The following is a 17,743-nucleotide window of genomic DNA, read 5'->3' on the forward strand; positions in this document are numbered from 1 at the left end:
TAGATTCCGTTTCTTACACACTCTCTCAAACTCATCCACCAAGCCTAGCAGCTCCCCTTCGTCTTCACTCAACAACACGGTATCATCTGCAAACAACAGTACAGGGAGTTTCCAAACATTATCCTCTCTCACCAGGGCCACTCCAACATCCACTACCCTACCTTGTACCTCTTTTATTACCCCATCCATGTACAGATTGAACAACCACGGAGACATGACACATCCCTGTTTCAAACCAACTTTCAAAGAGAAAAATTCACTTAGTTCACCATCCACACGCACTGCAGCCTTCGCACCATCGTACATACTCTTCACAGCATTCAACAACTTCCCATCTATTCCATATATTCTTAACACTTTCCACAATCCTAGTCTATCCACCCTGTCATATGCTTTCTCCAAATCCATGAACGCCACATACAACTTCTTTCCCTTCTCTAGAAGCTTTTCCACTAAAGATCTGAGAATGAATATCTGATCTACACAACCTCTTCCCTTCCTACAGCCTCCCTGTTCTTCTCCAACTAATTTCTCTGTTCTTTATATATATATATACTGTACACAGTATATACTATATATACTATATATAGTTTAGGCTGAGAACATGACCTTCAGTTATTAATTCTCTGAAGATTGGGTGCTTGCCTTGAGAATAAAACTGTCTGACAGTGACCAGGACAAAACTGCCAAGTATTGAACTTTTTCCCCCTTTGTCATAACTATATTCTGTTCACTTTAACTAGGCATATACTGCCATCTCTCCATTGTCAATGCTGAGCTTTAACAAAAGAAATGGAATTAATCAAAAGGAAGTGCTATGGAAGGGATGAAGAGCTACAGCATTGTCTTAATCTGCCACTAAGCTACCAGAAATAAGGTGCAAAAGGACAAATATCTCTGCCAAGTTCAGATGAATGAACTGTACTGAGTAATACCCTTCACATAAACAAGACCCTAATGGTATTCAATGATAATGTTAACCCATTCAATATGTGGCTGTAGTTAGGTATTTTGCGAAGGTTAAATCCAGATCATTTTATTTAGTTAAGGAAATTTCAAGTAGTCCCTGGTTTAATCAGGGTAGTTTTCAACCTTTTGACTTCCAGAATTACTATCCATCCATCCATCCATTGCCAGACGCCATGTATCCCAAATGGGGTGGCCAAGGGCTTAGAGTTAATTGTTTTACAGGGAGGGGCACCAATCCTCCACCAACCCCACTGGACACGTAGGGATGCCAACAGCATCTGGTGTTCCCAGGCAGTCACCCATCCAAGTACTAACCAGACCCAACGTTGCTTAACTTCGCTGATCGGATGGGAAGCGGTGTACTCAACGTGGCATGGCCGTTGGCAGAATTACTATCAACTAAGCAAAATCATCCTGTGGTTAACTAAATGCATCTATAAAAGTCAACTGTGTTGCACTTTTGGTTTACGTTTTTAAATAATAAACTGAATAATAAAACTGTCTCTGATTAACCCACCACAGCTGAATATTTAATACAAACTGAACAGTGTTTAGTTTAAATCCAATTCCTAAGATAAAGGGGCTATAAGGAAATAAAGTTTGAAAGGAAGAACCAGATACAGCTCAAACCAAACAGATAAGTAAAGTGTAGTGTGTTCTGCCTAATGCATAAACCTGGCACACAGTCCACATTAGAGAACTGCTGTATCCCAGGAAAAAAAAGAAGCCTGAAGGATTATGAGGGCATAGTGGATATGTGGTCTGATGAAGGATTGTGCTGGCACTGGGAATAGCAGTATATGTGGGTGAGAATGAGAGGGCAAAAGAAGAAGTGTGTATTATTGTGTGCAAGAGATGAAAGAAGAATATAAATGAGTATGGATCAGTTGACTCAGGATTGTGTGGGCAAAACTGAAAGTTGGACTAAAATATGGGCGATTGTATGTGTGTGTGCATGCGCCAACGCAAGATTGTGCAAGTAGAGCGAAAGAAGATCTCTGGACAAATGTGGAAGTGTGCATGGAAAAGTCTGAAAGGAATGAGAGAGTGATTTTGATTGGAGATATGAATGGAAAAGTAGGGAATGTGAAGGTGGATGGAGTAGTTGGTGAGTTGGGTGTGGCTGCAGAAGTGGATGGGAATGGTAGTGCTCTGGTGGACATCTGTGCATGAAATGATGCACAGGTATATGTGGCAAGTGATGAGAAGGGAGGGTGGTGAACTAAATGAATGGAAGGCAATAACTGATTATATGTGTGTGGATGATAGAATAAGAAGGTATGTAATGGATGCAAAAAGCATACAGAGGTTGGGGGAGTGGACTTTCTGACCACCATGTGGTAGTGGTGAAAGTCAAGGTTCAAATGAAGTGGAGGAATAGAAGAAGGGAAGGACATGAGGAAGTAGTTCCTACAAGGAGGGAAGAAAAGTTGTGAGAGGATGGAAAAAAGGTAAAATATAAGAGTGAAGTGGAATAGTGATTGGGTAAATATGATTTGGAGCAGATGGGAGATGTGGAAGGTGTATGCAAGATATTTAGAGTAAATCTGTGCAGCATGTGAGGAGGTGTGCAGGATCAAGAGAAGATGAAAAGGGGTGCAAGGACTATTACTAATAAACTACCTCCCCTACAAGTAAGAAGGAATATTGCCTCCCTTGCGTTATTTTACAGATATTTCTATAGCAAATGCTCAGACGAAGTTGCATCCATGATGCCACCTCTCCATGCCTTCCCTCATGCTACATGGACAGCTGGCAGCGCTCATGACTGGAATGTCACTCGGCCATACTGCAGAACTTCTGCCTATCAGAATTCTTTCATTCCCCAAACTGCATCTCTCTGGAACTCGCTCCCCCAGAGTTGTTTCCCTCCAAACTTCAACCTACTGCTGTTCAAGTCTAACTGTTACAGATATTTTATGAACAGAGGACACCAGTAATCTGGTGCATGGATTTGTTTTGTTTTTTTATTCATTTGTTTTTCCTTCCTCTGTTCTGTTATTTAAGAAAACAAAAAAATGGCGAAATGAAGAAGTGAGACACGCTGTGGCACAAAAGAAGAAAGCATACAGCGTGTGGATGAAAAACGGGCATGGAGGAAGTTGAGAGATGGAAGACAGACTTATACATAGAGAGTAAGGGAGAGGTGAAAAGATTAACTGGAGAGAACAAGAAGAGAGTGGTTAAGGAATTGGGAAGGAATTTAAGTGAAAAGTGGTGGGAATGTAAGAAAATGTTCTGGAAAGAGGTAGAGGGTTGGACACGGTGATAAATTTTGTCAAGGACAGATAAAAATGGTAGATTGCTACTGGAGAAGGGATAGAAAGTGAGTAGATGGAACGAGCACTTTAAGGAATTGTTGAACATAGAGAATTAGAGTAATGCAAGTATAAGCAGTTGGGGAATGGCTGGGAGGAGGGATACGAGAAGAGAGGAGATCATTCATTCATTCATTGCCAGACGCCATGTATCCCAAACGGGGTGGCCAACGGCTTAGAGTTAATTGTTTTACATGGAGGGGGACTAATCCTCCACCAACCCCACTTGACACGTAGGGTAGGATGGAATTTGTGGAAGCAATGAATAAAGTCAAAATGGGGAAAGCCCCAGGACTTGATGGAGTGTGTGGTGAAATGCTCAAGCACAGGGGAGAGATGACTGAAGAATGGATGTTGAAAATGTACAGATTGGCCTGGGAGGATGGTAGAGTCCAGAAAGATTGGAAGTCCGGTATAATTATTCCCCTGTACAAGGAAAATGGGAAAAAGAAGTGTATGGAAATCATAGGGGCATTTGTTATAGAAAAAGTATATGGTAGGATGCATGGTAGATGAGGGTACTTACCATCCACTCACTCGATGTGGTGCTGCTTTGGGTGTCTGTCCTTTCCTCTCTTCCTTCCTCTTCTTTCTTTCCTTCATTCATTCTTTCCTCTTCCTTCTGCCTACAAGTGACTTTCCACTCCCTCTTCTGTCTTTCCTTCTTTCTTTCCTCTGTCTTCTGTCTACAGGTGACTCTACACTGAGTGGCAAGCCAAATGGTTTCCTGTACACCAGGAAACCATTTACTACACAGGGTGGTAATCATATAACCAAATTATGGCACCTGGTGGTTCAGTGGGTAATTAAGGTGCTCCAATCGGATTGAGCCGATGCAGGCTTATATTCAAGGGGTGGTTGGGGTTTACTGCTCATGTTATGCCACTCACGGATAAGTGAGGTTGGTCACTCTCATCCTAAAAGTCAGGACCAACTTGCCTAGCCCCGGGCTCCTACGCTCCTCATGGGACAACATAGGATTGGATGATGGATGGATATGGCAGGATACTTATTGACAGAGTTAGGGAACCAACAGAGGAATTAATTGGAGAAGAACAGGGAGGTTTTAGGAAGGGATGAGGTTGTGTAGATCACATATTCATTCTTAGGTCTTTAATGGAAAAGTTTCTAGAGAAGGGAAAGAAGTTGTATGCAGCCTTCATGGACTTGGAGAATGCATATGACAGGGTGGATAAACAAGGAATGTGGAAAGTATTACGAATATATGGAGTAAATGGGAAGTTGCTACATGCTGTAATGAGTATATGTATGAGTGTGCTAAGTCTGCAGTGTGTGTGGACAATGAACTGAGTGAATTTTTCTATTTGAAGGTTGGACTGAAATAGGGATGTATCAGTCTCCATGGTTGCTCAACCTGTACATGGATAGGGTTATACAAGATACAAGGTAGGGCAGTGGATGTTGAAGTGGCCCTAAGAGGGCAGTGTTTGGAAACTCCCTGTACTGTTGTTTGCAAGATGATAATGTGTTGATAAGTGAAGACAAAGAGGAGCTGCACGGCTTGGTGAATGAGTCTGGGAGAGTGTGTAAGAAACGGAATCTAAAGGTGAATATAGGGAAGGGTAAAGTTATGGTCTTTGAGAGAAATGAGGCCACTGAATGTACAGTGAGGCTGGATAAGGAAATGAAAAATGTGAATGTGTTTCAGGAGCCTACCTGGGTAGGGTGATGAGTAAGGATGGAAGTTTAGAGGGTGAAGTGCTTGAAAGGGTACAAGAAAGGTTGCTGGTTCTTTGAATGCAGTGATAAGAAACTGAGAAAGGAGCATGGAAGTAAAAAGTCATTGCATGACAGTAGGCTATTGTCAAACCAGCTCTAACATATGGAAGTGAAGCTTGTACCTTGTTGAAGGGGCACAAATCAAGAAAGAGAGCAGTGGAAATGAGTTATTAGAGTTAGAGAAAAGCACGTGGAGTCCCATGAAGAGACAGACTGACAAATGAGGAAGTGAAGGAGCATCGTGGTGTGGATGTGATAAAAAGTGTTAGAAAAAAACACTGAGGTGGTCTGAACATATGGAGAGGATGGAGTGTGTGAGACTGACAAGGACAGTGTATAAGTGAGGTGGAGGGAAGAGGGAGGGGGAGGCCAAGGTTGAGATGGAGGGATGGAGTGGAGAGGTACAGTATACATGAGAGGGGGGTGTGAGATGGGAGATGGGCAGTGAAATGGCATTGGACAGGGTGAGATGGAGGCGACTTGTTTGTGGCCACCCCTTACAATATGAAGGCGTCTGGCAATAGATAGACAGAAGACTAACAAATACACAAAGACTGCTCAAGGGCCAGTCTCAAGCCATCAACCTGATGACTACTTACGACTCACTGTGAGCCCATTTGTGTATACAGGTAAGCTAACAAAGTATCTCATGAATGTCTGATGTGATTTGGATAAAAACTGACATACATTTTGTGTGGGGGTCATGTGATTTGATTTTAGCAAACTGATCAAACGTCAGGGTCAAAGTTAGAGTATGACGCTGTTGTGCCTTCCGAGCACCTTTGTCCAAATTTATTCCTGTTACCACCCGACATATACAGCTCTGAAACTGAAATCCAGGGAGTTAATACACCCTTCACTAACCCTGTAATCACAAAGGTGGACACCTACGCTGAATATTACTTGGTGACTTGGACCGTAGCAGCAAGGTTCTGGACGGGGTGCAGTGTTCTGGGTCAACTCAGCCTTACTTGGATGAATACTCAAAGGGTATTTACGCAACAGTGCCCAATGTCCTTATCCTAGATGAACGCAATGGCGGCAGGGTAGAACATAGGATGACTTAACATTTACAAATGAATGATGCTTGTTTATCATGACTCATGAGCTGTCACAGATATCATCATTAGTTTAAGGCTCCAACTCATTCATCTTGGCCATGGGTGACGGCTAAACGTTATCAGATGATAGTTCGTCGCCATGGCAATATACCCAGCTGTAGTGACCTTGGTGCTTAATGTGAATAGTTGACAGTCACCCTGGCAACCCTCCTGAAACGTGCTGCATTAAAAGTAAGACGCAGGTGATATTATACATTGATATTTTCGCCGTTTTCAATTTACACGAAATTTAAAAAATTCCTACGCCGATGGTGACTGCTCCTACCGTGGTGGTGTAAACCTGATTACCTGTAAACTGCAACATCCTTTAACATTCAGCCAAAAGAAAAAAATCATTATTACAATAAATTCACCATTCAGTATATGTATTTTACTTAATACTGAAAAGTACGACCTCACAGTAGAGTATTGGTACTGTACTCAGCTCCACTGACTCGTATTTTTGTAACTACAACCGTAGACAAATAATTTCATTTATCTTATATTTTTACGGGTCAACTGAACTGAATACCCCTGTACAAAGGCATGTGTTATGTAACCATAAAAACACATTGCTGACATATGGAGCTTGACAAACTGGGGCCAAAAGTAATTTTGTGAATCGCAGACCTTTGCTTTTTTACAAGTTTCATAAGTTACAATACAGAACCACACCTATAACATTTTACGGGATTATGGCGTCTGGCAATAGACAGATAGATAGATAGTATCATGAACTGTCGCTCTTCTTAAGAAACAGCTGGAGGTTTTCTGTGTTGCCCAGAAAGACCCCCAAACCCAAACCTCTGTGACTGCAACCAGCATAATTACTTTGGATAGCTCTTACTACATTTACAGTTCATAACAGACTAAAAAATTCACCAGATCTATAGTTAGGGGAGGAAAAAATTGAAATATCAAGTGGTTAACTTGGTGGAGCTCATGATATGATCTACTACCAGTCACCCTCATCAGCAGGCTGAACCTTTTAGGATAATAGAAATTTTATCTACTGTACTTCACTCTAGCTGCCATTAGGCAGTTTGATTCAACTTTGGTCTTTATGGTCAAGTTTACTGGGCACTGTTTTTGGATCCCAATTTCCCCATTTACTGTATTAGTTTGAGATATGATTAACCTGATTACTGACATGGTTTTATATATATATATATATATATATATATATATATATATATATATATATATATATATATATATATATATATGTGTATGTATACATACAGGTACTGTATATTGTTTTCATAAGCAACACTTTGTTCAATTGCAAGAACCATGGTGGTGGTGGGCATCATAGGGGCAGGAGCATCTGGGCTGTGTGCCACTCATCATGCCCTGTCTACTCCTGATGTGACCCCTGTGGTGTGGGAATGTGCTGGGCAGCTGGGAGGAACATGGAGACTGTCAGAGTGGGCAGGAACGGATGACCGAGGCCTACCAGTCCACTCAAGCATGTACCACAGTCTTAGGTGTGTGTACAATTTATATGCAGATATCCATCTTACAGAATCTACCCTTCCCAGAGAGACTCAAGTTACCACACTTTGATGCAGCCAATATCCTCTTCTTCTTCAGTACTGGCAAAAGATATATCTGATCCTTGCAGTTACAGTATCTGCTATGACACCCACCCCCATGAAGAAACAAAACGGACATACCCAGAATGCACTGAAACCTCCCACCTCCATCACCTACCATATTGCTTCAGAGACAAACACAGCACCATCCAGAACCTTCAGATACAGTATATTCCATGAACCCCTCCAGAAATTCATCCCGCAGAAACTATACTCATTGCAGACACAAGCTTACCTAGACAGACTGTATGTGGCCTACAATTCTTTGCTTTAGTACCAACACAAAAACCGTACATCTCACAAACAGTGCACTCTGCCCTCAGTGTTTTGCAAACTGTCACATTACAACACCTGTACCCACCTCTTGCACTGAACTCTCACAATGCAGACAAACTTTCAACTCAGCCTGAACAAAAATATCTCCAGCAGCCCCTAGCCTAAGTGGCTAGATTTTTGCAGTCCACTGGGTTCACATCTTACAATCCGGTAAATACAGTACTGTACATCCAATGAAGCCAAGGGGGCCACATGGACAGTATATGAGTACAATACAAACACCACATACAAAATCACTATTGGTTAGGCAGTTTTGGTAAAGCCTGATATATATTACTAGTCATTGTGAACTTCCTGTGCTCTTAGTTTCAGTAACTGTATTCTGTCTGTCAACAGAGAGACACCATGATTCTTCAGAAGGAACCCAATACAGTATAGGACTATACTGCGGTTGGCCATGGTACATGTGATGTTTTATATGGGCATGAAGCTTAATCAAGTATCAAAATGGGCTACTCTCTAGCATCTGGTATTAACTGCTGGAAGAAAAGAAATGTCAAATGTGTAATGACACAATTTGAGGTCTCAGCACGGACTGACTCTGTGCACTTGTGGCAAAGATACCAGAGTAATACTGATTACTATGTGGGTAATTACCAAGCTTATAATCTTATGTCACATATGGCAGTACCTCATTTAGTCAGTAGTAGCTAAACCACCTAGAAGTAACTTTTTTTTTTTTTTTTTTTTTTTTCATACAGTACTGTATATCTAATACTCAGTGATATGAGTCAAGCAACCGTATGTTGATAGGATACAGTCATTACTCGTTTTACGATGGGGTTACGTCAGGTGATACCTTATCATATACCGATTTTATCATAAATCGGGAGATTGAAACCCATTATAAAAGGGGGGTTACATCAACTTCCCAGTCATCTAACCAAGACTGAACCATAAATGATAACCCAACTTCATTCCTTCCTGTGTTGGTCCAAGTCGTCCCCCCCCCCGAGGCTGGGGGACAGCCTGTGCTTACAGGCACTGGTGGTCAGCCTCTGAGTCAGACAGGAACAGGTTAGGGGGAGGGGAATCCAGCCCATACCTGCAACAACCTTAACACTGGGACCCATACCTGCTCCAACCATAGCACTGGGGCCTACACTGGCACTGACCTTACCACTGAGCACACAAATCCACAGTACTGTAGTACAATGTTTGGCTAAGAGGTGACAATAACGGGGACACACATGAACAAGTTGAAAAGACGGCTTTGAAGGGGTGGCGGGACCTAAACCATAACAATGCCTGCATGCCAGGGCCGTCATCTTGCCTGAGACAAGCAACAGTCACCTTGCGTATGCCTGGCGCTTTCCGATGGCAAAATCGTTATAGCGGGAAATTTATTGTAAATCAAATTTTGGGGTGGAACGTTTCTATTATCGTTGTTGCGAATTGTCGTAAACAGAAACATCGTAAAACGAGTAATGACTGTATTTACTGGCTTTCTTACCATTTTATGATTTCTTGTCCACACACCAGGTACCCTATTGTGTTCTGTTTTATAAATTTCCTTTCTGCCTCATCCTGTATGGTATACAGTACAGTACTGTACTTAGGGTAAATCCATTATGATGTTTTGAGGTTCACTGATACTTTCTGTCACTCTCACACTGAGGCTTCTTCTGCACATTAGAGTGAGTTTCTTCACCCAGATGTAGCTCATCAAGTTTCCAGTCCAAGGGATGGTTGGGGTTTATTGCTCACATAATGGAATTTTGGGTTATGCAGCTGATTACTCTCACATGAAAACCTCTGTACTAAATAACCTAGCCCAAGGCCCCCATGCTCCTGATGGGGCAATAAAGGAGTGGATGATGATAATGATGAAGATGATAACTTTATTAAATTCTGATAATAGAACAGACCTACCTACGGTAATGATGGCATTCCCAGACTTCCCATTCCCTGACGACTGTGGCTCCTTTGTCCATCACACCACAGTCCTCAAATATTTAGAGGACTATGCTGACCATTATAATCTTCTGCCACACATCAAGGTGAGGACATGACATTTGTTAAAGGCCTTAAAAGTGCTTTTCATCCTTACTGAGCTGTTGCGCACTTGCTCCTGCAGACAGCTCTCAGGTTTCACCCTCAAATTTCAATCATTTGAAGCTACAAAGGTTCAGTTTCAATCATATTGCAGTTGTATTCAGGTTTCACCCTCAAATTTCAATCATTTGACGCTACAAAGGTTCAGTTTCAATCATATTGCAGTTGTACTCAGGTTTCACCCTCAAATTTCAATCATTTGAAGCTACAAAGGTTCAGTTTCAATCATATTGCAGTTGTACCAGAATGGCAGAATGTATGGGGCATTGTTTACACAGTCATGTACACAACAAGGCACTGGTGCCAAATAAAATTCTTATGTGTAAATACAGTATTGTGTCATAATTGCGTGTTGATGAGGACCAATTTTTAGTGATTCATGTTTTCCCCTAGCCTGTCAAGAATTTTTTCAGTGACACATGACTGCCTCAAAAACTATGTACCTGCCTACAACAGTCTTTATACCACTGCATGCAAAATTATATCAATTCCATGATATACATTTTGTTGAGGAACACATGATTTTGTGTGATATTTGACTGTTCAAGTGAGGGCAGTTTTTCAACTGTCCCTCCTGCTACTCAAAAGCAACGAATAGCTGCTTTGACGCCAAATAACCCGTGCTTGCACGTTCTGCATAATGTAAATGCAGTATTTTATACATTCATTTTTGTCCTTCATCACTTCTTTTGCCTCTTAAACATCCATATCATGCTTTCACAAGCAGCAGAAAAATGGCATGCTGGCCCAGGAAGAATCAAAGGTTGATCTTGCTTGCGACAAAATAGGACCCAATTCATACCCTTCCTGTTTTTATCCATATCATTTATGCACACTCTCATACCCTCTGATATTAAATTTCCTGACTCATCTTTCATGTATCTTACTGTTCCTTATCCTATCTCTGCAGCCCAAATAACAATATGGGTATATTCCTTACAAAAACTTTTCCACTGGCACTGCTCTTGCCTGTTTTTCATATCAGTGTCATGTTAATGTTTCACAGCCATTTTGTGATGTTGATACAGTACCCTAACATTCAAAATATGCATTCCTGTTGCAGCTGAAGTGCACAATATTGTTCCATGAACATGCACTCTTGAGCTTCCCAAGTGTGACTTTTGAAGTACGGTTTGCTTTGACATGCATTAGAGTAGTACAAAACTGAGCTGCATGCTTTTAATTTCTCCTAAACAGAATAAGTCAGTGTACAGGTTGTTTAAAGAGATGCTTGTTGTCAGTTTGGGCATCAGGTAGTGTGTGTTGAACCAGTTAACAGTGGTGAAGGTCCTGGCAACTGGCAAGTTACCACCAAGAATCTGGAGTCCGGCATCATCACCACCACCTCCTGTGACGCTATCATTGTCTGTAATGGGTATGATGTCATCTTTTATTACTAGCTGCAGCACAACAAAATAGTTTCAATACTTGGTGGTCTTGTGGTAGATTACATGATCTTAATCCTTGAAAGGCAACTTTTTTTTTAACATAAAATGCTGCCAGGGGAGTAGATAATTCATCTTCCCTGAGAAAACCACCCAATGTCCTTGGCAGCATTTGGATTGTAGAAAAACTTTCAGCCACCACTTGGTTTTACATCATGGTGGGTTAACACACACTATCTTCTGGTCCCAGACCTTTGTCAGCCATGTTACTGGGGAGTTAACATGAATAGCCATGGCAGCATATCAGTGAGGAGAAACAGAATTATACTGGTATTCATACAATTCTGTAATATCTGAATGGAAAGGCTTCGTTATGACCTGCCTTTTTATTTTCCCCCTTGCATTTTTTTCCCTCTCTCTCTAAGTCCATGGTAAAGAATTGCTTATTAATGTTCCATTGTTACCTGAAAAGATGATTTGCCAGTTGACCCTGATTTACAGTACTGTTGTGAATATCTGAAATGCATCCTTAACTTATAATCAGGACTTCCTGTATTGCCACATTCCACAGGCATTTCACCAAGCCCAACATACCAACCATCCCTGGGATAGAGGAGTACCACGGCCAGGTCCTGCACAGCCACGACTACCGCCACCCAGCACCCTTTACTGCAAATACTGTGGTCATTTTGGGGGCTGCTGCCTCAGGCCTTGATATTGCACTTGAGCTTTCATCTGTCGCATCACAGGTTATTCACTTTACATTTGTGTTTTGATTGTGACTTCCTTGACTTTTTCTTTGCTGTTTCTGTAATAATGCTGTATGTGTATATCAGCTTAACCCATAACTTAATGATAAAATAGTACTGCTGATAATTTCTTTCCACAGCACTTCTTCATGACTAGCACCACATTCTAGTATTAATCTCTTGTTAAAACTCAGCACTGAAGATGAAAACATGGAAGTTTTAAGTTACTCTGCCACAACTACCCTCTACAGCTTAATCAGTGACATGCTGTTGCTGTTTTAAATCATTTTCAGCAGGGTTATCACAATGCCAGATCACTATTATTGGGGTTAAAACTACAGCACAGTTGCCATAATACTGTACTGAATTATTGTCCATTGCAGTTGGTTAATTGTTATGCTACTACTGTAATAACTGTACAGGTATCTTGGTTATCATGATTCCATATTGCTCTCCAGGTGCTGCTCTCCCACAATTACCCCTTGCAGCTGCCCACCACCCTACCTTCAAATATCAGACAGGTCACTGGGGTCACTGCAGCCACCAAAAATGGATTTACTTTTGCTGATGGAACTCAAACTCAGGCTGATGCTATTGTTTTCTGTACAGGTAGGTGCCACAACCCATGTACAATATTATAATTTATTCTGGTTACCTCCAAAGGACTTACAAGAGAACTTTAGTATGGCAGGAGATGAACGCTATATCCAACCCCTTCAGTTTTAAAAGTCTCTTCAGAGCTAAATTAAACTGTCTGGGAATAAAATCTGCCTCACATACCTCACTAACTTTATGATGATACTGGTGGTGATGATACTGATGGTAATGACAATGACTGGTTTCATTCCCTATAATTTTTTGAACATTTTCCCAAACATAGGCTATAAATACAGTTTCCCGTTCCTGAGCTCTAAGTGTGAGGTTACAGTGGAGGACAACCATGTGCGGCCACTGTACAAGCACCTCATCAGCACCAAGTTCCCCACTATGGCATTAGTCGGCATTCCTTCACGCATTGTTGTCTTCCCCTTTATTGATTATCAGGTTAGATTTTGTCCAGTCACTGTTGCTTTTCTGTACTGATTGTTGCCTTCCAACTTTCATCATACAAGCAAGTCACTTTCATTCCTGTGAGGCTACTAATAATTTATTCTAGCCAAAGCCTTATGTTTTTAACCAGCTGAGAACTTATCAAATCAAATGGTTAAACTTCCTTTAATTCTACATTTCTTCATTATCATTTTCATACTTAATTCTTACATTTGCTACACTTACTTCTACTCCAGTGTTTATATGAACATTCATTTCTAAGCCTGTTTTACCAGGAACTCAAAGTGCAAGCCTCAGCCAACCCATCTATTGCATCCTCAGTCAAAACTACTGACTACTGAACATAGTCCAGTCTTCTGTAATTGCACCAGCATACTGTCATGGGGGGGAGGGTTTCATTTCATGCCATTGCTGTATAGTACTTTCATTCATACTGCTGAATGCTGATACCCACTTTCAAGCACCCATTATTCTCCTGCCCATCTGCATTTTCTCTTTTACATCCTTGTTCATCCTACCATTTTTCACGAATACTTAAACTCAATCATTTCCCCATTAAGTTTTCCACAATACCATTTGTACTGCCTCTCAAATACTGTAACTTTATTTCTTTCTTCAATTTACAGGTTCGTTATTTCTTTAAGACCTTGACAGGGAAAGTGAAACTACCCACTTATGAACAGATGACAGCCATTAATGCCAAAGAAGAGGATGAGCATAAAGCAAAAGGGATGAAAGAGAAGCACTATCACATCATGGGCACAACTCAGGTGGGTGAAAGAATAAGGTACATAGTATCTAAATGCCGCTATCCACTTCAGGAAAGTAATGGCACAGTATGTAGAACAAATAGGAAGCAGCCATTTTCACCTGGAACAAAGTAAGCTGTAAACAGTGGTGACTGTCATTCACTCACTTGATGTAGCATTGCTTACTCCATCCTACACTTCTGTCGTTCTTTTGCTGTGTCTGCCCTCCTCTCTTTCCATATTTCTCCCATCCTTCCTGTCACTTTTCATTTCTCTTCTCTATACTTCAGGTGACTCTACACTGAGTGACATGCCTAATGGTTTCCTGTTACCCAGAAAACTATTTACAGTGCTGGGTGGTAACCATGTAAGCAAATAATGAGGTGATGTAGAGCATAATATAGTGCCCCTATTAACTGGGTGGAAAGACACAAATGCAGCATCCATGCAGGAATCAAACCTTCACACGCTTCCCCACACCTTGCTGTGGCAAGGCACTGTTTACTGCAAGTAAACATCAGTTCACTGCACAGAATGGCCCTGATAGGGCAATTGCTTGCCCTCAGTCGACGGGTCTGCTTAGCCAGACAGACTGAAGTTCCTCGATGACAACAACTACACAATAGGTATTGATGAAAGTCAGGTGAACCTGTACAGCAGGACTCTATATCATATATACAGTAGTGATAGACAGATATAGATAGATAGATACATACAAATAATTTGCTGATCTGAATATTGTATCCCTCAGTTTCAGTATCTGGAGGAGCTGGCAAGAGAGGCAGGACTTGAGAAACCACCCCCTTTTCGGCAGAAACTGATGACCATCGTGTTAATCCGGTTGTTTTGCTCCTTTCCAATCTTCAAGACTTACACATACAAACTGGGTCAAAATGGCACCATAATTGAGAGCAGAAATGGAACTGTGATCAATACCACCACTGACCTCGCTCTGCTGATGATCAGGAGGATGCTTGCCCTTGTGTGGAATGATTTTTCTAGGGTAATGCATCTCCTTGGCTCTCTTTTGTTGCAGAAATTTAAGAAAGTTTTCGAAAGAGTTTAGTGGTAACATTCCACATGTGCTAAGTCAAGAGACATGTTTGTGTAGGGTTCTCTGAACCAGCAGAGGATTAAGGAAGTAAATCAGTAAGGTGGTGTTCTCTGCATGAAACTGCCTGGCAACAGCAGGAACTAAAGAAGACATTCTTTTAGCCGAAGGGGTCAAACAGTGTTATTAGGTGAAAGGACCCATGCATGCATGGAACATTACCTTTCAGCATGAAGGAAAAATTGATAACTATACCGCAAATCTCAACACTTAGTTAACAGATTGCCTGTCAAATGGATGTTCATAGTGCAGGAGATTTGGGGAAAACTGACCTTTTTCATTCCGAAAATTTTCATGATAATACTCAGGATACATCCATAAAATCCATGTATGGATAAACTATCCACTCTACTTGCAAATGAAACATTTTGCAAGACCCTAGGTGCCTCTGTTCAAGCACAGTGATATGCTGAAGACACCTTGTTTTGTCCGCTTTTGGCTGTTTAGCATCCAGATGTGTTACAGCACATCACATGAATATAAAGCCTTTCTTATTTTCTGACATACATGTATTTGGTTTGTAATGTTCACACTAGCTGCATTTTATCAGGTAAGAAATTTATGTTTCAACTAAGGAAAACAGGAGGGCTGTTTGCTTGTATTTAGTTTACATGTTATCCCTTTTGTGTTCAGACAGACCTGCTTTGCGGGCATTCAGCAGGGCAGGGGCAGTCCACCCGCCTATCTTGAAAGACGTTGTGTTGGGGGTTTTGGCTTTCCGGGGAAAACAAGGGACTGGAGAGGTGCCACAATCTGTATGTACCTCATGTTGGTCTGTCAAGTATCTGTGTAACAGCTGGTAGTGAGAAAGCAGTGTCATACACTTTATCTATCTATCTATCTATCTATTGCCTGACGCCTCAATCCAGTTTGGGGTGGCCACAAACAAATCGCCTCCAAGTCGCCCTGTCCCCCGCCATTTCACTGCCCTGCTCCCAACTCACACCCCCCTCTCTCATATACCTCTCCACCCCATCCCTCCATCTCATCCTCGGTCTCCCCCTCCCTCTTCCACCCTCCACCTCACTCACATACACTCTCTTTGTCAGTCTTTCACCCTCCATTCTCTCCACATGGCCAAACCACCTCAGTGTGTTCCTCACAACGCTTCCTATCACATCCACATCCACACCACAACGTTCCTTTATATCCTCATTCGTCAGCCTGTCTCTCCACGTGACTCCACAGGCTCCTCTTAAATAACTCATTTCCACTGCTCTCACTCTTGACTTGTGTCCTTCCAACAATGTCCAAGCTTCACTTCCGTACGTTAGAGTTGGTATCACAATACTGTCATGTAGTAACTTTTTTACTTCCATGCTCACTTCCCTGTTTCCTATCACTGCTTTCAAGGAACCAGCAACCTTTCTTCCCTGCTGTACCCTTTCAAGCACTTCACCCTCCAAACCTCCATCCTTACTCATCACACTACCCAAATACTTAAACGTACTCACATTTTCCAATTCCTCACCATCCAACCTCGCTGTACATTCACTGACTTCACCTCTCTCAAAGACCATCACTTTACTCTTCCCTACATTCACCTTTAGGTTCCGTTTCTTACACACTCTCTCAAACTCATCCACCAAGCCTTGCAGCTCCCCTTCGTCTTCACTCAACAACACAGTATCATCTGCAAACAACAGTACAGGGAGTTTCCAAACACTATCCTCTCTCACCAGGGCCACTCCAACATCCACTACCCTACCTTGTACCTCTTTTATTACCCCATCCATGTACAGATTGAACAACCATGGAGACATGACACATCCCTGTTTCAAACCAACTTTCAAAGAGAAAAATTCACTTAGTTCACCATCCACACGCACTGCAGCCTTCGCACCATCGTACATACTCTTCACAGCATTCAACAACTTCCCATCTACTCCATATATTCTTAACACTTTCCACAATCCTTGTCTATCCACCCTGTCATATGCTTTCTCCAAATCCATGAAAGCCGCATACAACTTCTTTCCCTTCTCTAGAAACTTTTCCACTAAAGATCTAAGAATGAATATCTGATCTACACAACCTATTCCCTTCCTAAAGCCTCCTGTTCTTCTCCAACTAATTTCTCTGTTCTTTCTCTTACTCTGTCTATAAGTATCCTACCATACACTTTTCCTATTATACTAAGAAGACAAATGCCCCTATGGTTACCACACACTTCTTTTTCCCCTTTTCCTTTGTACAAGGGAATAATTATACCTGACTTCCAATCCTCCGGGACTCTACCTTCCTCCCAGGCCAATCTGCACATCTTCCACATCCAGTCTACTACTATCTCTCCCCATGCTTCAGCATTTCACCACACACTCCATCAATTCCTGGGGCTTTCCCAGATTTAACTTTCTTCATTGCTTCCACAACTTCTATCCTACTAATTTCTTCCTGTCTTCTCACCTCCCTCCTTCTCCCAGCCATTCCCCAGCCACTTATACTCGCATTACTTCCATCCTCTACGTTCAACAATTCCTTAAAGTGTTCTCTCCATCTGCTCACTTTTTCTCCCTTCTCCACTAGTAATCTACCATTTTTATCTTTCACTCCCCTGCTAACTTCATTTCCACCCTGTCTTACTCT

At 41.7% G+C, this 17,743-nt stretch overlaps 1 protein-coding gene and 1 non-coding gene across 2 annotated transcripts; one reads left to right on the top strand and one right to left on the bottom strand.

Moving 5' to 3' along the window:
• Nucleotides 1–1,235: 1,235 nt before the first annotated feature.
• Nucleotides 1,236–1,354, bottom strand: LOC145413592 (5S ribosomal RNA). Its single transcript, XR_013899759.1, has one exon. It is a non-coding gene; the product is annotated as a 5S ribosomal RNA (ribosomal RNA).
• Nucleotides 1,355–7,420: 6,066 nt separating this feature from the next.
• Nucleotides 7,421–15,847, top strand: LOC145413482 (uncharacterized). The gene is made up of 9 exons (XM_080283179.1): nt 7,421–7,614; nt 9,920–10,058; nt 11,367–11,488; nt 12,070–12,247; nt 12,706–12,856; nt 13,128–13,291; nt 13,924–14,067; nt 14,798–15,049; nt 15,791–15,847. Exons 1-9 carry the CDS (start codon nt 7,421–7,423, stop codon nt 15,845–15,847), a joined length of 1,401 nt encoding a protein of 466 aa, XP_080139305.1.
• The last annotated feature ends 1,896 nt before the right edge of the window (nt 15,848–17,743 follow it).

The sequence above is a fragment of the Coenobita brevimanus genome, chromosome 96 (assembly GCF_032717465.1).
Source record: "Coenobita brevimanus isolate Jiangsu-jjx chromosome 96, ASM3271746v2, whole genome shotgun sequence".
Classification (NCBI taxonomy): Eukaryota; Metazoa; Arthropoda; class Malacostraca; order Decapoda; family Coenobitidae; genus Coenobita; species Coenobita brevimanus.